At 43.7% G+C, this 20532-nt stretch overlaps 1 protein-coding gene across 1 annotated transcript in view; it reads left to right on the top strand.

The window, feature by feature from the left end:
- Nucleotides 1–7375: 7375 nt before the first annotated feature.
- Nucleotides 7376–20532, top strand: part of NDFIP1 (Nedd4 family interacting protein 1) — a 59909-nt gene continuing 46752 nt past the window's right edge. Inside the window, exon 1 of the mRNA XM_083181932.1 lies at nucleotides 7376–7554. Coding sequence (XP_083038058.1) covers nucleotides 7522–7554 — 33 coding nt within the window. The 5' untranslated portion in view covers nucleotides 7376–7521. The remainder of the gene's footprint in view (nucleotides 7555–20532) is intronic.

The following is a 20532-nucleotide window of genomic DNA, read 5'->3' as shown; positions in this document are numbered from 1 at the left end:
TGCTGTGGGGTCTTTTTTTAATTTTTTTTTACACCCACGGTGATTTTGTGGGTGTCCTGTGGCCGCTGAGCGCTGATCAGTGACGGACGTTACTGACCAACATCTGTGCTCAATTTTTGGCGCAGGAGCTTTTTTTTTTTTTCTTTTAACCCCTTCAAGGTTGTACCAAAAGCTGCCTTGAAGCTGCTGCCCCTTAAGTGCACTTACACGTGTTAAAGCACTACATACACACTACATACCCCCCCCGTGTTGAAATAAAGTTTGTACCCCCCCTACACTATACACGTGTTGAAACACTACACTAACACAAACACAAAAATAATAAAAATGTCCCAATCATCCCAAAGACTGTTTTCAGCGGAGGAGGCATATGCCCTTATTGCCTCTGACACTGACACAGCCAGTGAAGTAAGCAATGAATTTGCATTCGTCTTAAGCTCCTCTTCCTCCTCTAGTGATGAGGGACCCCCTCAAAGACGCCCCCGTAGAGCAGCTGAGACCCCCCCCCCCCCAAATGATTGATCCTGTATGGACCCCACCACCAGACAATTTTGAGCCCCAGGTTCCTGAGTTTTTGGCCAACCCAGGAATCCAATTTGATACTACAGGCCTCAAAGAAATTGACTTTTTCAAAGTCTTTTTCTCTGATGATTTTATAAATTTAATGGTGGACCAAAGTAATTTATATGCCCAGCAGTTTATTGCTCAAAACCCCACGTCATCATTTGCTAGGTGGACCCCTGTAGATGCAGTAGAGATGATGACGTTTTGGGGTCTGGTGTTACATATGGGCATAGTTAAAAAGCCAGAAATTAGACAATATTGGAGTACAGATGTTCTGTACAGCACCCCACTTCATCGTATGGCCATGACCCGGACTCGTTTTGAGACGATCCTTAAATTTTAGCATTACAACGATAATGCACAGTGCCCACCCAGAGATGATCCCACCTTTGACCGGCTATTCAAAGTCAGGCCGGTCATTGATCATTTCAGCGCCAAATTTGCTGAGATGTACATCCCCGAAAAATTCATTTGTGTAGACGAGTCACTTATACATTTTAAAGGAAGGGTTAAATTCCGCCAGTACCTTCCCAATAAGAGGGCAAAGTATGGCATAAAAATGTATAAGCTGTGCGAAAGTACCTCAGGGTACACCCACAGGTTTAGGGTATATGAAGGGAAGGATACAAGAATTGAACCGCCAGAATGCCCCCCCTCCCTCGTAGGTGTTAGTGGAAAGATTATCTGGGATTTAGTGCACCCCTTCCTGGATAAGGGTTATCACCTCTATGTGGATAACTTTTACACCAGCATCCCCCTGTTTAAGGCCCTTGGTTCAAGAGGTACAGCTTGCGGTACTGTGCGCAAGAACCAAAGAGGCCTCCCAAAAACGCACGTTGCCCAATTACTGAGAAAGGGTGAAAGCAGGGCACAATCCACCGAAAATATGTTGTTGGTCAAATATAAGGACAAGAGGGATGTCCTTATACTGACAACAATTCACGGAGACAGTACCACCTCCGTCCCTGTACGAGGTACCAGTACCCACACCTCAAAACCTATTTGTATCCTAGATTACAATAAGTACATGGGCGGAGTGGATCTTTCAGATCAGGTACTGAAGCCGTACAGTGCCCTGCGGAAAACAAAAATATGGTATAAGAAGCTGGCCGTGTATATCATCCAGATGGCACTGTATAACGCTTACGTACTATTCCGTTCTACCAGCCAGATGGGGACATTTATGCACTTTCAAGAGGAAGTCATAAAGGGCCTAATATTTGGGAACCAGCAGGCAGAGGGCCCCAGTACTTCTAGTACTGGCCCCAGTACTTCTAGTACTGGCCCCCGTATTGTATCAGGGCAGCATTTTCCTAACGAAATCCCCTCCACTGGAAAAAAGGGCAGGACACAAAAAAGGTGCAAAGTTTGCTATAAAAAGGGAATAAGAAAGCAAATTATTTTCCACTGTGAAACTTGCCCCGACAAACCCGGCCTATGTATAAAGGAGTGTTTTAAAATATACCACACATCTATGGATTATTAGGTTCATCATTTCACCGTGCTTCGGGGGTCTTGCTAATGTGACATAGCACCCACCATTCATTCCACCAGAATCTGTGCTGCAAAATCCAAATATCACTCCTTCCCTTCTGAGTCCTGCCATGCACCCAAATGGTATTTTTTGGTCACATATGAGGCATTGCCGTACTCGGGAGAAATTGCGGCACAGATTTTGGGGTGCTTTGTCTCCTTCATTCCTTGTGAAAATGAAAAATTTTGAGCCAGAACTGCATTTTTGTGTAAAAAAATGTAATTTTTCATTTTCACAGCCCAGTTGTACCAAAATTGGTGAAACCCCTGGGGGTTTGAAATGTACACTATACCCCTAGATGAATTCCCTGAGGGGTGTAGTTTGCAAAATGGGGTCACTTGTGGGGGGGTTCCTAACTTTTAGCATCTTATGGTGCCTAGAAACCTACATGGTGCCTAAAAAATAATCTCATAAAAAGGAGGCTCCAAAATCAAGTAGGTGCTCCTTCTATTATGAAGCCTGTGGTTTGGTCAACGTGCACACTAGGGCCACATATAGGATATTTATGAAAACAAAAGAATTGAGGGAATCAATTTTTAGTCACATTTCTCTAGTAAAATCTACTGTGTTCCTTAGAAAAATTTATTAAAATTGAAAATCTGCAAAAAAAATGAAATTTTGAAATTTCACCTACACTTTGTTTTAATTCCTGTGAAACACCTAAAGGGTTAACAAACTTCCAAAATGCTGTTTTGAATACTGTGAGGGGTGCAGTTTTTGAAATGGCATCATTTATGGGGGTGTCTCACATACAAGTCCCTCAAAGTCACATCAGAACTGAACTGGTCCCTAAAAAAATCAGTGTTTGAAATTTTCTTGAAAATTTGAGAATTTGCTATTCATATTTTAAGCCTCCTAGTGTCCAAAAAAATTAAAAGGAGGTTGAAATAATGATGGCAACATAAAGTAGACATATGGTCTTTGTTAGTTATTAACTATTTTGAGTGGTATGATTATTTGTCTCACAAGCAGAAAATTTAACATTTTGCAAATTGCAAAATTTTCAATTTTTTTACGACATTTTGGTATTTTTCACAAAAAAACACAGACTGTATCGACCAAAATTTACCACTAACTTAAAGTACAATGTGTCACGAGAAAACAATCTCAAAATCACTGGGATAAGTAAAAGCAATAAAAAGTTATCTCCACATAAAGTGATACATGTCAGATTTGAAAAAAAGGGCTCTGTCAGGAAGGCAAAAACAGGCTGCGGCGGTAAGGGGTTAAAGGAACCATTCAAAACTTACTACAGCATCCGCTTTCTATGGGTATTATACTCTAGAGCTGACCTTGATGAGTGGAGTGGAGTGGTTCCCCCAGATATGCTGATTTTACATTGATATTTTGTGACTAACCTGTGTAGGAGGGCACCCTCCATATTAAAAAAATCACCAGAACGGTGGATTGCATATCTGAGTTCTATGCTTAGAAATTTTATCTGCTTTGAAAAAATATCATTCAGTATTGCACGAGGATATGTGCGTATTGTTCCCTTATATTTTTCATATATACTGCTGAGAAATTAAACGAGAGGAGAAGGGTCTCCAAAGACACTTACAGGGGAGTACAAAAATGATTCCTTATTTATAAGCGCCATTGTCAGTGATATTTAGATATGGAGGGTTGTTTGAGGAGATGTAATATTCGCTTTGTGGGGTTACCAGAGGATCAAATCCTGAAATCTTCTTGAAAATGGCTTCGCAACACTTATGGCGTAGAGGCTTTCGCAATAGCACATTCTGAAAGTGTGATTTTTAGTTGCACCGGAACTCGCATCCAGATGGTTTCCCATTGAAAAGTATACAATTCGCATATTTAATGAGATGCGAATTCTGGAAAATGTGTCTAAAAATCGCCAAACATGTAGACCAGGTTCTGATGTGCAAATTGGTCAGAACCCTGCACAGATCATTGAGATCTGTCATACCATATATATGCTGTAAGGGTTCAGAGCATACTCTATATATGTTATGCGGCAACAGGGGCATACCATATACATGCTGGGAAGGGTAGAGCATATATATATATATATATATTTATTGTGCTGTAACCGGAGCATTCCATATATATATATGCTGTGTGGCAACAGGGGCATAACATATAAATATACTGTACTGTAACAGGGGCATAACATATATATGCTGTACGGCAACAGGGGCATACCATATATATGCTGTACGGCAACAGGGGCATACCATATACATACTGGGAAGGGTAGAGCATACCATATATATGCTGTGCTGTAACAGGAGCATTCCATATATATGCTGTGTTCCAACAGGGGCATAACATATAAATATACTGTACTGTAACAGGGGCATACCATATATACACTGTACAGCAACAGGAGCATACCATATATATGCTGTATGGCAACAGGGGCATACCATATATATGCAGTACGGCAACAGGGGCATACCATATACATGCTGGAAAGGGTATAACATACCATATATATGCTGTGTGGCAACTGGGGCATAACATATATACTGTACGGCACAGCAACAGGGGCATACCATATACATGCTGTGAAGGGTAGAGCATACCATATATATGCTGTGCTGTAACAGGTGCATACCATATATATGCTGTGTGGCAACAGGGGCATAACATTTATATATATATATAATGATCCACGTGAAGCAGCACACCTCAGCAGGTAACGATAGGTGCTCACCATTAGCTTCTTGTCCAGGAGCAGTACATAGGGCCTTATTCTGGTCTGTGCGGACGGAGCCGAATATGCGGGCAGGACCGTGCGTCCTAAACCCCGCCTTTCATACGGATCGCTCACTCCGTCCGAATGCGGTAAGCTGTCCGAACGGACCGCAAGTGTATTTCTCATGAATACACCTCCTCCATCTCAGGGAACCTCCCCCATCATTCGATGGTCGCAGACCATCGAATGCAGGACCGAGTGGTCAGGCAGCTCCCGCAACCTCAGACCACACGGGCATTTCTCCGTGCAAAAGCAGGGATCTGGGCGGGCAGCTGACATCCGGCAATGTCATATGTCCGCCCCCTACACGTGTTTCACGACCGCATTACCATACGTACGCCCAGCGTTTTCATGGGAACGCCCATGAAACGCGGGGTGTAAACATATGGTAATGAGCCCAAACAGCCCTTCACGCCCCTCTCCACCCCCTGTTCGTAGTGTACACATTTCATGCGGAATTTGGACGTGCGTCCCGTTCGCACATGCGCAGAGACGCCTCTGCACATGTGCAGACACTAAACATCGGCGGACCGACCGCACGCGGACATTACCGCACCAACCAGAATAAGGGCCATAGTCGGTGTGTGTGGCAGCACTCAATTAAATAATTTAGTCAGACACATGTCTCATCTGCGTCAACGTTTCGAGGTATATTTATTGCACCTCACAATACATGAAAGTACAAACGGGGTTTAAATACATACCATTACCAACCAGAACGTCACGGCAGCACAGCACATTCCCGCCACTCTGACATCATCACCTCCCGACTAGCACTCACGTCAGCGCAAACTGCTGCCCTGACGCTCCGTGCATATCATGTGATCGACAGTCAGAGATGCTGGTGTGCCGTGGTCGCCATGGCGACAAGTACAACAATAATGAGAGCAAGCATCAGTGATTAGACAACAGTACACATATTACATACAAAATACCAAAAAGCAGTAATCGGTGACATTATACACACGATCAGCACAACATGACATACATTTGTGACAGAGAATATCCTTAAATACCGTACAATTGTTACGTAAAAAAGGACCATAAAAATACAAAAAGAAAGACACAAGGGTAATATTTTCAAATGCAAAAATAGAAACAATATAACTGCGACTCGTCAATCAATAGGAGAGTAATACCACTTCGCAATTACTTAAACAGGTAAGAGTACCATAAATATCTAGAAGGTCACGAGCAGGAGTTGAAAACGGAGAGACCCACACAGGCAAAAGCCAAGACAAGTGACTGGATTATATATACAACTTTTATATAAAGCAGAGCAAACCAGCCGTTCCATTCAAACCCCTCGGCGATAGTGTCTGCAGGCGATGAATCCACTGTGTCTCACAGCGCAGCAGCTTCAGAGCCCTATTCCCATGTCTAATGCTCGCTGGAATGTGATCGAAAATGATGTATTTGAGCATAGGGAGGGTGTGATTAGCCTGTAAGAACTGGCGAGCGACCGGCTGGTCGCTATGCCCTTTCTCAAGTGCCTGCTTGATAGAGGACCGTTTTGCCGACATAGTGTAACCCGCACGGACAAGAAATCATATAAACTATGAACCTTGTCGTGCAGGTTACACTATGTTGGATGGAATAACGTTTACCTGTAAAGGGGTGGAAAAACTAATCACCCTTGGTGAGTGATCTGCAAGTCGTACACCCTAGGCAGCGGTAGCAACCAGGGCGACGAGAAAGAAATTGTTCACTGCTTGAACATTGTAATGTAGCTACATCAGACTTAACTAACAGGTCACGGAGATTCCTCCCTCTTGTGTAGCACGGCATAAGGGCAGTCTCAGTTAGATTTAAAGCAGTATTAGTCTGCACCAATGGCCAATTACGTTTTACCACTTTTTTAATGCCCCTACTGGCCACACTGAAATGGTTGACCCACGGGAGCCTATTCGAAAGAATCTTCTATTCTTTGTACACAAGCAGATCATCACGTGATAGCAACATCGCCTTCTCTTCTCCAAAGAAACTTGAAAAAAGTTTTGTATTGTGGTCACCAAACATGCATTTCCTTGGGCTAACACTGCTCCTCACCTCTTTGGGGGGAATACAAGTGTTTTGCACGCTGCTGGAATCTAGATGGTGCTTGACGGCGTATGACAAGTGTTGCTCGGTTTGGACGCCCACAGCTGTTGGCGCTGACATTACAATTATGTTGTTCCGTCATTCTGCCCAGCTGACAACTAGTTTATAATAATCGTGACAACCTTGGGTGAAGATATTTGAGATTCTGAGGCAATGGGGTAGATTTACAAAGATGGGAGTTCTTTTTCACATGGTATGTTGCTATGGGCAACCATTTATTTAGCACCTTCTGGAAGATAATAGATAGTATCTAATTGGTCTCCCATAGCAACATCCTATGTGAAATAGAACTCCCATTTTAATAAATTCCCCCCAGTATTGTGATGGCTGCTATACAGAGCCCTGTGCTCCTGTGCACACACACATATTAATGTACCCACAGTGCTCAGCAGCCAGTGCATTATTGCTGTGTGCACAGTATCATTTCCTCTTCCAGTCTCCTCCTCGCTGCGCTGCCTCCTCCTCCTCCTACTCCCCCTTCCATAGGGCAGTATTAGCCATCTCTCTGTATCATCATCAGTCCCCGGATTTGAGCCGCCGCCACCTCGCTCTCTCTGTCCCCGGAACCACCGCTCTCCGCTCCGGGCCACCTACTGCAGATATGTCTGAGCAGAGCGGCAGCAGATATCAGCAGGTACGGAGGGGAGCAGGGGGCGGCGGGGCGTTACGCGAGCCTCGGGGATGCGCCGTGCGCACTAGGCCTTAAGTGTTGTGATCCGACCCCTGTGCATCAGTGAGGGGGGGACGACACACGTAGCACCCGGGCCCCCTGGCCTTATATTGTATGGCAGCGGGTGTGTATGCAAGGTTAGCATATGCTCTATAATAAAGGCCGTACATAAGGATCATATGTTAACTTATTTTTGTCATATTCTTGGAATTAGCACCTAAGAAGCTCTGCACACTTCTATCCGAAGTATGTACTAATGCATGCAGCTCACTGTAACAGCCATGTACAAACATGTCATACCATGTAGGGTGTCCCCCCAGGTATCACACACACAGGAGGTGGGGTTATCACATGTAAAGAGAAGCTGGCCTTGGGGCAGTTACATTACCCCTTGTGTGTTTTATAGTTTGCACTGTAACACTTGGGGCCTGATTCTAGTTCACTTGCAAAAGCAAATTCTCTCTCAAACGGACAAAACCATGTGTTGATATCTATTTCCCTATAGATTGTAAGCTTGCGAGCAGGGCCCTCCTACATTTTGACTGTCTGTAAATACCCTGTTTTGTTGTATCACTGTCTCCTATGTAAAGCGCAGCGGAATATGCTGCGCTATATAAGAAACTGTTAATAAATAAATAAATAAATATTGCAGTGTAAAAATAAAACAGCCAGTATTTATTGCACAGAAACAAATAACTCCCAAATCTAAAGATCCATACACACTGAGCAATTATGCCCAAAGCCGCTCAGTGAATATACACACTGGGCGGCTTTCATGCTGAAAGCCACTCAAATGACAAAACTGAGCGTCTTTCATGTGAAAGTCGCCAGTGTGTGTGGGCCTTAACTCTCTGTGCTTGTTAAATCTGCACCCCCCCCCTGCAGTGTACATGGTTTTGTTAGAGTGAATTAGCTTTTGCAAGTGAACCAGTATCAGGCCCTTGGTTTGTTACAACTGTGCCAGAGCACCAGCTTTTTTTTTTTTTTTTGCTTGTTCTAAATAATCCATAAGAATTTATTATATCTGGTGGATGATTGTTGTTGTCTGTCTTCTTTTTGTGTGTGTTAATTTTTTAGAGTATGTTCCTGTTTGGTTGAGGTAAAATAGTTATAGATGGCACCTGTAACTCCATAAAGCAGGGATGGTAAACCTTCGGCCCTCCAGCTGTTGTGAAACTACACATCCCAGCATGCCTCGTTACAGTTTTATGTGGCCATGTTGCAGGGCATGCTGGGTTGTGTAGTGCTACAACAGGTGGAGGACCGAAAGTTCCCCATCCCTGCCATAAAGAAACCATAACCATCAGGTGTGAGTAGCGTTACCATGAGTTAGTAGTAACAGTGTCTTTCCAGTCGGCATGAAGTAGGCCCTGGGAGTGCACTCAGCCAATCTGTTTTTGTGTAAAGTCATGTGGCTTTAATGATTGTGTCACATGACCATAAGCTGCCTGCATGTCAGTCATAGCTTGATGAACCTGAGTCAGAGCTTCTCAAGAGTCCTAATAGCTGAATAATCACATTTTAATATTGCCTGTGGCTGCTAATATTTTTTGTAATGCATCAGTGTGCAGCTTGCTATGTAGCTACTTCCCTTAGTACTTTATCCGTAGCTAGAACCACAGAACACACAGCACTGTGATAGTCTGTGTTATGCAACATGTTGTGTGTAATATTAAGGAGTGGAGAAATCTGTTGAATAAATGGGTGATCTGTTACATAGTGTTATTATATTTTGTTATTACTTTGTTTTTGTACAAATATTTTTATTGTATATTGTAAATAAGTTTGTAGTGTTACCACCTATTTATAGGTCTGTTACATGAAACTATTTGTATAATGAATCAACGCAAATATTTAGTGTCATGTTTTGAATCTATCTTTTAATGTATCATTTTGTGTGTGAAGTGCAGTATGTGATTTGTTCTTGTGAACTCTCCTGTATTCCAGCTGTCTGGTAACTTTCCTGTCTGGTTAGTGCTCTGTTCACTTGTTGCCATTTTATGTTCCACCTTGGCATACCTGATGTTCTTCTGTCAGATTGTATATGCGTACTGTTTGTTGTAATTTGTTACACTTTTTTATGTTGATTGATTGGAGCATGAACAAAAGGTTAATACCCCTTTCATAGTGTTCATTGTAGCACCCACCATCTTTGAAAACCCATGCAGTTCCTGTTCCGTGCCTGGGGTGTCGCTATCTGCTGTAGTGCTTCTAGCACAGTGTGATCTGTATATCAGCACTGATATGCAAACCAGACCTGTGCTAGAAACTCCACAGCAGACAGTGACACCCCAGGCAGGGAACAGGAACTGCATGGGTTTTCAAAGATGGCGGGTGCTAGAATGAACACTACTTTCACATTGCACTTAATTACCGGGTTCATGCCAGTTCAACCCGGTAATTGGTGTGATGTGAAAGGGGTTACCGGTAACAGCTTACTGGTAGCAACACAGCAATACGAACTGGGTAAAAACAAGGATTCTTACCGGTTCGTTGCTGTGCATTGTGAACAGATTAATCGGGTCGAGTGATCCATTTCTCATTCACACTATGGAGGAGGCAGTGCTTGGAGCAATGCCAGCTCTATGCGCTGCCTCCTCCCCCGCCCCCAATGATGCTCTGCCGCATGACATCAGGGAACCGGCAATATTGCCCGTTCGCTGATGCGATCTGAACAGACCGCACATGCAGGTCTGAATTCTATAAAAGTCCTGGTGCAACCCTGCATTTGCAGTCTGAAAACAGTATGACTGTACAACACGTTAATCCGTCACAAATTGTTGTTGCCCTGTGTATACACACAGACATTGCTAGGTGCCTCATTCTTTCTCAGTGTGTTATATGAGAGAGGGTGTGTGCCCATAGCCGCTCAATGGCGTCTAGATTGACTCACTTGTTCAACCACTCTTGGTCCAATGCGTTTTGTTAGATGCCTTAAGATAGTCAACAGCGTCTAGATTGACAGTAACAAAAGTTAGACGCAAGCGTTTGATCGACAATCACAAGGTTGACACAAGTTTTTCATGTTTCTTTGCTTTAGATCGACTTGGTTCATACTTTACCATCAAACGGCATATAGTTAGATTTTAAGGGCAGTATTCAATGACCCAAATCGCACTGTGCAGCGAATTCTGTTGCACAGTCGCCGTGTTCCGGAGGGCTGGAGCCCTCGCTTCCAGCCCTCACTGACACACTATTCAATGAGGCAGGGGCTCGCTGCCCCTGACTGCGAATGTCGCTGCAGGGAGCCTGAGGACGGCGGCAGGCAGGGAGATGGAAGTCTCCCTCCCTGCCCCAGAACGTATGTGGGGGGAAGGTGGGCTCCCCGGGAGCCAGGCAGCACAGGCTGCCCCCCCGGGAGAGCGGGTATTCACTGCTCTCGATCGTGCATATGTAATGATCGGGAGCAGTGAATATATGAATATGTAATGAGCGGCTCTCGGCTCCCGGCCCCCTGCTGGCTGCTATGTGTATATAAATAATAATAATTATATATATATATATATATATATATATATATATATATATATATATATATATATATATATAATTTTTTTATTAAATATATATTCATGTGCTGTGTAAAAATAGCATGCCCCTTCACAGAATAAAATTCCTGATTTTTTTGGTACTTGTTTCCTAGCACGGCCACACCGATTTACATCGGGGTGGTCGTGTCGGAAAAATCGGGTCCATCGCATGCGATTTGGTCGCATGCGATGCGATCAACGCGACCGACCGATTTTCGACCCGATTTTTTGATTGAATGAAATGTAAATCGGGTCCCTGGGACCCGATTTTACATTGGATTCAATGTAAAATATTAGCAACCCCCCCAAATTTAACAGCGTAAACCCCACCCCACGATAGACGCCAACCCGAAGCGTGGCGAGCGCGGCGTGGAGTTGAGAATAGAATAGTGTGGCGAGCGCAGCGAGCCACCGAGCCCGAAGCGTGGCGAGCGGACGCGTATACCTGTGAAGTTATACGCGTCCCCTCGCGGGGCACGCTTCGCTCGCCACGCTTCGGGCTCGGTGGCTCGCTGCGCTCGCCACACTATTCTATTCTCAACTCCACGCCGACGTGGATAGTAGGGGAATGAAAAGGTCGGAGGACGCGCACCGCCGCCCCTTGCGGGCTCGCCACGCTTCGGGTTGGCGTCTATCGTGGGGTGACGACGGGGACATCTATAATGTGAAATGGGTCATATTGGCCCATTTCACATTTTTCACATTTTCTCACAATTTCAATGTTAAAAAATATTTTAACATTGAAGCCTATGGAAAAATCGGGGGCATCACGTCGGGACCAATGTTAATGGTCCCGACCGACGCGATGCCCCCGATATTTTACCTTTCCCGACACGATTTCAATGTTAAAATATTTTTTAACATTGAAGCCTATGGAAAAATCGGGGGCATCGCGTCGGTCGCGTCGGGACCAATGTTAATGGTCCCGACCGACGCGATGCCCCCGATATTGTGTCCTAGCCGGCAAAATGGACCTGATTTCAAAGGAAATCGGGTCCATCGTATGGATCGTGTACCTTAACTTAAAGGTACACGATCCATAAGATTGTGGCCGTGCTAGGAAACAAGTACCATTTTTTTTTTTTTTTTTTACACCAAATTTTGAAGAAAAAAAAACATTAATTTAAAAGTTCACATTCCACTTCACCATGAAAAGATGGCGATTGCTACACGGTGACACACGGTGAAAATCACTTAGAAAGCAATTCGCCATCTTCTCATTGAATACACTCATGGTGAATCACATTGAAAAACCGCAGCGAGTTACAGAGAGTATCAAACGGTGAATTGTCCCTCATTCACTGTTCACCGTCGGCGAAAAGTGCACGTTGAATAGGGTGATTCACTTTCTGACACAAAAAAATCACCTTCCAAAGTGAAAAAAAGCACAAATTCGCCATGAAACATGGCAAATTGGCCTCATTGAATACTGCCCTAATAGTGTGCAGAGCATGGCGGTCCTGGCGAGAGGATGCTATACATTTATTTGGTGTCTATTTTGGTTTATGTTGACATAGGCACCAAAAAGCGTGAAAAACTCCTGTTGATCTAGTAACTGTCGCTCATAGCCCAGTTGATCTAACGCTTGTGTCCAATTTCGTTCCTGTTGATCTTGTTGGCTATCTTTTAGGTGTCCAACTAGAGGCATTAGACCAAGAGTGGCCAGCCACAGGATTGTTGATCTAGAGCAGTGGTTCGCAACCTCGGTCCTCAAGTACCCCAACAGTTCATGTTTTCCAGATTACCCTGCAGGTGCGCTCATTATTCACGGACACATTTTTAAAAGATCCACAGGTGGAGCTAATTATGTCACTTGTGATTCTGTGAGGAGACCTGGAAAATGTGAACTGTTGGGGGTCCTTGAGGACCGAGGTTGAGAACCACTGATCTAGACTCCGTCAATCTGCTGTACAAGAGGTTGTGTGCCAAGGTCATTGTGGGTACAGATAGGGGTAATTGTTTACACATTCTAGAGCAGTAATTCTCAATCAATTTACACCTGGGTATCCCAGTCTTGACTGAACAACTATTTTGATGTGGATTTTCTTGTATTTTTGCAGAATTGAAAGCCCCTCTTTTTGGGAGATACCTGCAAATATTTCCAAGATATTATAGGGAGAGCCTGTCCAATTCTATCAGCTACTGCAGTCCCTGTAGGGTTCTATGGGTGCTGCTGCATTTCCCAAGCCCCGGAATGAGAAGTGGCTTCAGCTGGTGCCTGGCCAGTAGTAAAGCTAAGGGGACAGATGAGGAAGTAATGTGATTACATCACTTCTGAGAGATTGCCAGGTCCCAAAGCCCATGTCCTGGCACCATGTCAGTCGTATATCCTAGCGAGTACAGATTGCTTATATTCGTTTGTATGTGTTGCAGTTTTGCAACGGTTTATAATGAGTAGAGGAGGAGCCATATTCATCCTCTGATTATCTTGTGCGTTGATGTTGGCACTTTGTCATGGCATCTGAACAACAGGGAAGCTGGATGTGTATCCAGAGCAATGCTGATGCAGGCTCTAAAGCCCCCTACACACGGGGGAGATATATTGCTCAGTTTCTCCTTTTCATCAGCGACCAGAGATGGTTGCTGATGAAAGGGATCCTCTGCCGGCGGTGCCACAGAGGTAATCAGCTGGTCGCAGGAGCAAGCTCCTGCGACCAGCGATTAGAAAGGGGCTGAAAACGGGAGCGCGCACCCGGCGATTTATCGCTGGGGCACACTCCCATCACTGGCAATATGGTCGCCTACGACCATTTTTCCAGCGATTTCAGCCCCTATCGCCCCCGTGTGTACACAGCTTTAGGGTTATTGTAAGTGTACACTAATGTGGCTGGGGTTGGGATCATTTGGTCTATTGCATTATGGTAGAAAGTCATTAGGTCGAATCCATAAGGTCGACATGATTCTAGGTCGACATGGGAAAAGTCGACATGATTCTAGGTCGACAGGTCATTAGTTCGACAAGGTCATTAGTTCGACATTGTCTATGTCGACATTCACAAGGTCGACATGGGGGTTTTCACTGTTTTTTTACCTGAATGTCAACACAGTCGACATGGACACAGTTTAAAGTGCACTGCATCCCCTCGCATCGCTCGCTGCGCTCGCTATGCGTCGGGCACGGTGCCTCGCTACGCTCGGCACACTATTTTATTCTCCCACCACGCCCTAGTGGATGGTAGGGCATGAAATACCGCCTGTCGGCACATGTTGGCTCAAAAAACAGTGAAAAACTCCATGTCGACCTTGTGAATGTCGACATAGACAATGTCGAACTAATGACCTTGTCGAACTAATGACCTTGTCGAACTAATGACCTTGTCGAACTAATGACCTGTCGAACTAATGACCTTTCGAACTAGAATCATGTCGACCTTTTCCCATGTCGACCTAGAGTCATGTCGACCTTTTAGCATGTCGACCTAATGGATTCGACCTAATGACTTTCTACCATAATGCAGTAGACCAAATGACCGCATCCCTGTGGCTGCTATGGACATACCACAGGGAGGAAACAAGTGTGAGATGTACCATAGAGCCTGCATGCAGAGTGCTCCTTGTAATTGTGCAAATTCCACTCTCAATAGATATGATCCTAAAGTGCCTTCTGCTTTTATGGTCTGTGTTCCTTCTTTCTGCTATTTCTTGTATTTTTTCAGTATACGCTTTTAGTTTTGGTGGTGAATAATAAATTATTTGTACGTTGTTTCCATTTAGCTTCTTGATGTCAGCATTCCAGACTGTATCAATCAAGGAAACTGTTTGAATCATTGCAGAGATGCTTCTTCATAGGCTATTCTTGCCTGCAATTAGCACATTTGTAAAGCGCAATGAGGCTGACGCTGCCCTGAATACATGACACTTAAGTAATGATAGCTTTTGTTCACATTTTATAATGGTTTAATACGTATGCATAGACACCATCATTAATAACACTTAATTACTGTATTGAATTGTTTTATGTATAAACTATACTTGAAATTATATTAAAGAAATGCGTAATGTATTGGTATTTAAATATAAGATAGTCAGCTACATGTCACATTATGAAATGTCTGTTTGGGGATCTCCTCTTACTAGAGCCTTGTGGTTCACAAACCAATTTTAGCTCTGTTCCCCTTAAGAACTAATTCAAGTCCTTTGTTATATTGGATTGAAAATGCATCCTATGAGATGACTATGAAATGGTGATGTCACTGTCATCATTCACACTCAGTATATTTACTTTATAAAATTTAATTATTCCTTACATTTTTTTATGAAATTTCTGGGGGTGTTGTGATGGAGACACTTTTAAATAGGGCTAGTACTCATTCAATTCTGTTTGCAGGTACAGAGGTGCAAGCAAAATTAAGTGACACTAGCCTATTCCTTAGTGCAGTGGTTCTCACACTCAGTCCCATACAGTTCACGTTTTCCAGGTCACCCAGCAGGTGCACTAATTACTGACTCATTACATTTTAAAAGAGTCACAGGTGGAGCTAATTAAGACCATTAAGACCACGTTGACTGAACAAACATTATTTCTTGCCACATTAACGCACTGTCTGCTCAAAGCCACATACAGTATATATGTATATAAAGGTGGGTTTGTTCCAACTTGGACAGATGTAAACTTGGCTGAAATGACACCGTGAGCCTTAGGGGGGGTACACACCAGAACGATTAGGGCTCAATTCCATCAATCTGGATCCAATTCCGACCGATTGGATGCAGATTGTATGTAGATTGGGCATGTTTAGATCCAATTCCGATCCAATTCCAAATCGATGCGCGTCCCCGCTTTCGTTTGGTCGTTTTACAGATCCTACCTGCTGCTGGCAGGATCTCTAAAAGATCCATTCAACTGGATACAGACTCAGATCGGACTGGGATCAGATTGGATGCAGATCGTTAGCAGATCGTGCAACCATCACACAATCTGCTAACAATCTACTAACAATCAGGATCGTTCTGGTGTGTACCAGGCCTTACTAATGTGAAGTGAATCCAGTCCTTTTATAGAGAAACAAAAGAAAGAATACTCTTTGGAGGTGCACTATTAAATAAAAGAGGAATGGTGTTTCTAGTATATGGATAACATTTAACTTTTATTAAATATAAAGAAAAAACTCTTCTATCATCACCTTTCATGTTAAAAATAAAATTCTGTTACATGCTGACTTGAATCGGGTTGGAATAATTAAGTCGACCATAAAATGGTTGACAGTCATTACGTCGACACAGTTAGGTTGACAGGGGTCTAGGTCGACATATGCTTTAGGTAAACACGGGTTAGGTTGACAGTCAAAATGGCTTTTTTTTACCCGAATGTTGACACAGTCAACATGGACACAATTTTAAGTGCACCGCGTCCCCTCGCATGGCTTGCTGCACTCGCCATGCTTCAGACACGTTGCTGTGCTACACTCGGCACACTATTTTATTCTCCCACCATGCCCTAGTTGATGGTAGGGCATGAAATACCGCCTGTCAGCACATGTCGGCTCAAAAAAAAAAAACATCGACCTTTTGACTGTCGAAATTAACCCCTGTCGACCTTCCAGCATGTTGACCTAATGACTAATGACCCATCGACCATATCCCCTTGAATCACAGGCTATAAAACAATTAGCCTGGCATGCAGACAGTTTTCTTTTATCCATATTTAATAAACTTGAAAATTTTCACCTACATAAAATAAAAAAAACACACAATGAGCACTCAAAGCTTTTCTTTAAGAGCGCGCCTTCAAAGAGTATTCTTTCCTTTCTCTTTATACTGCATATTTATTGACTCTAGGGTACACCACCACACGGCATAATGAGCTGAACTACCCAGGAAGTACTTTGTCATTTTGTTTGTTTGTTACATTTTTTTCGAAAATATTTTTATTGCAATAAAAGGAGAATTACAATAAAGACTAGCATTAAACAATAGTAAAACGTTTGCATTCATTTTCTTATTATTTTCTTATTGTAGTAATAATTGTATTTATAGTTGGTTTGTTACTTATTAGTATGGACTAGTGTGGAACCAAATCTATACTTTAAAAAAATACCGGCTAAGTGAATAGAACGTATAATAAAATTATGAATGAATGCAAGCATCATAAAATAGGATGCAGATATGTGGACACTTGCCACAAAAGACACACATACACACACCCACATATATTTTATAGAATCGAATTGATTGGTTGCTATGGACAACATCCAATCTGCAATAGAACTCACATCTTAGTAAATTTACCCCTAACAATCATTTATAATAATTTAAATTAACAGAACAACTGTAGTTAGGGGATCTAGAGTGCACCCCACCCGAGTTTCTTCTCTCTTTCTTGTTGATAAAATAAATTTACCCCTAACAATAAAGTTATTAGGCTTTGCAATTATTGATTTGAAATCTTTCAATAAAACCAATTTTATACTCAACATAATTAAGTCATTTTCAGAGAAATGCACAAACACAAAAAACGAAGCACTTAAGCATTAGCACTGGATGTGTCCCTGGCATTAAACATTTTGAATAAAAACACTAGTTTAGACGCCTTTTCAGTTCCATGTCTGTTTCAAAGCTCTCGAATGAACTAAACCAAAATAAGAAAAAATATTTCTACACTAGCTGAAGATTTAAAAATATTTTGGGCGAAGCTTAATGCTAGGCAGACTTAAGGCCGCCATACACTATGCGATTTGGCCCCGATTTCACCCGATCCAGATGGATTGGGCAGTGAAATCGGACCAAATCGCAGGTTTTGACACCCGGTCCGACCCGATGCGCGGTCCCGTGCGCATCGGGTCAGAGTCGGGACGTCGGACCGGCTGCACATAAGATAAATCTTATGTGCAGCCGTGGGGGGGGGGGGGGGGGGGGGGGGAGAAAATGCTCTGTCCCTTAACATCCCTGGTAATGTATGATTGCCATCACCTGTGGTGAGCTAGGTAATTGATAAGAAAGGTGTTTCACCACAGGTGATGGCAATCATACATTACCAGGGAAGTCCAGGAGCAGAGCATTTTCTCCCTCATGGAGAGGGTCAGGTAGGCAAGTATGATTATATGCACTGAGCCACCATTTTCCTCATAACTAGCTTCAAGTTTTTTTCTGAGGACGTTCAGCTGTGACACTTTCAGCTATATTAAGCAAATTGGAAGTAATGTTTAAATGATGTCCTTTTATAGGTGTTTGTATTAGGTGTGCAGAAGGCAATGATGATAAAACCTCCTTTTTTTCAGTCTCCTGCCTTAAAAAAGAACCAACAACATTCACTTGTATCCTTCTAGTACTGTTATGCTTAACTTATTTTAGGAAAAAATATTTGGTGTTTAAAAAACCATGGTAGAAGCCCATAGGCTTCTATGGGGCATCACCAGATTATTCTGCCGATGCCCCCCGTCGCTATAAGCCGGCGGGGGATGCTTTAGAGCACGGGTGTCAAACACAAGGCCCGCGGGCCAAATCCGGCCCGCCAGACCTCGTCATGTGGCCCGCGCGAGGAGATAGCACGCAGGGGCAGTGTGTCTAAAACAGGAGTCCTGCGGGCCGCGTCCACGTCCGCGGCCGCCTTACCTGTTCCTCCACTGTCATGTTCCTGTAGGCACATATGTATGCGGCTACAGAAACATGGCCGCCGGCCTCCACGGCTACGTGGAGGAGGGCCCGGCCGCCTGTTCCCTCTGATGCCCGGCAGTGACAGACACCTGGTGGGGACGTCATGACGATGACGCCGCCCGCCCATGCGTCTGTAGAGTAGTAGGAGCAGGCAGGGAAGCTGGACCGGGAGTCGGGGACAGTGTGGCCGCAGCAAGCAGTGAAGAAAAGCTGGAAGCCGCAGCAGCTGCAGGACAGACGGAGAAACAGTAAGTGAGGATGAGGATCACACTCACAATAAGAAAAAATATATATCTGCTGTTTCCTGACGTGTCCCTGTGTATAATAATAATAATAATGCCATGACACCACAGGCTGCTCCTCCTGTATAATCATTTATGTGTCATGGCATTACTTTTATTATATTATACAGGGGGAGCAGTCTGTGGTGTCATGGCATTATTATTATACAGGGGGAGCAGCCTGTGGTGTCATGGCATTCATTTTATATTATACAGGGGGAGCAGCCTGTGGTGTCATGGCATTATAATTATACAGGGGGACCTACAGATACAACCGGCCCTTTGAGGGTGACCAAACTGCTGATGCCGCCCCCAATGAATTTGAGTTTGACACCCCTGCTTTACAGCATTCCAAAATGAGGTAAAAACCCAGATAACGAGGTTTTTACCGCATTTTTAGTTTAGAGAATCTCCCCCTCAGTGTTCATAATGAGGGTAAGCGTCTATTGCCGTTATAATATGAGAGATATGTAAGAGCAGTTGATGAGCTAGTAACCCAGAACAACCTCTAGTTGATCAATACATACTTGCTGCACAAGGCTGTGGTGTCCAATATGCTTTTCTATGCAAGAGAACTTATGCATCCAACATGTTGGGAAAAGAGCTATAAGTGGTGGTAAAAACTACTTAAGGGGATCCCCATTGGCCTACGATATCCCATCGCATTTTCGCACTTGTTGGTGGTGCTGCTGCTGCTGGGGACAGCGATCACAGCACCCTAGATATCTTAGTGGGTCATGGACTGTCTGGAAAGTAGCCGGTCTCTATCTTCTGGAGCCCCTACATGACTTTGAACAAGCAGATGCTCTATTCCCACTTGAGTCCCGCAGTGTAGACACTGGAGGAGTGTCATCCTTTCTTTTGCTTGATCCCTTATTCTACTGTGGCGCACTTCCAGCAGTATACTCTAATTGGCCTACATTGGTGTGATTTTTGTATAATACAGCAAAATTACCAGTGCTTTGGTTTCTCCAGTTTCCTCTTCCATTGGGTCACAATTTAGTCCTTGATGCTTTTGCGTCCTGCCTCATAATGTTGACACCGCTGGAATATGGTGCACCATATAAGACACTGCTCTCCGTACACCGTTTTAATCCTGTCAGTAAATTTCTGAAGTGTGCTCGCCTTCTCCGCAAAGAAATTGGATAACAGCTCTTTTGCACGGTCAGATGAATAATCGAATCCTCCAGATCAGCACAAACAACTTTCTGAGGTAAAGCCATTCACTACATGCGCGCAACTGGGGAAAAATGCCACATTATCTATCGGCAAACACATTAACCCACTGCCATTAGCTACAAGGCCACTACAGCAAAGGTCTCCTTTTCATTTGTACAGTCACCTTTTATACTTCCAAAATTTGAGTATGTTCCTTGGTTTTGTGACTCTCTTGGATTGCCATTCTGTCTATACTCAACTGGTATTAACCCCTTGGAACACCACAATTACTCCACAATGTAAACAAGTGCTGTCAGAGTTGTGGTACTGGTCCTCTGGCATTCCCAAGTACCTCCATCAGCCTTAAGCAGCCCATACAC

This window comes from Crinia signifera, chromosome 4 (genome assembly GCF_055691185.1).
Source record: "Crinia signifera chromosome 4, ASM5569118v1, whole genome shotgun sequence".
NCBI classification, from domain to species: Eukaryota; Metazoa; Chordata; class Amphibia; order Anura; family Myobatrachidae; genus Crinia; species Crinia signifera.
The sequence above is the reverse complement of the archived record's forward strand: the minus strand, read 5'-3'. Positions and strand labels throughout refer to the sequence as shown.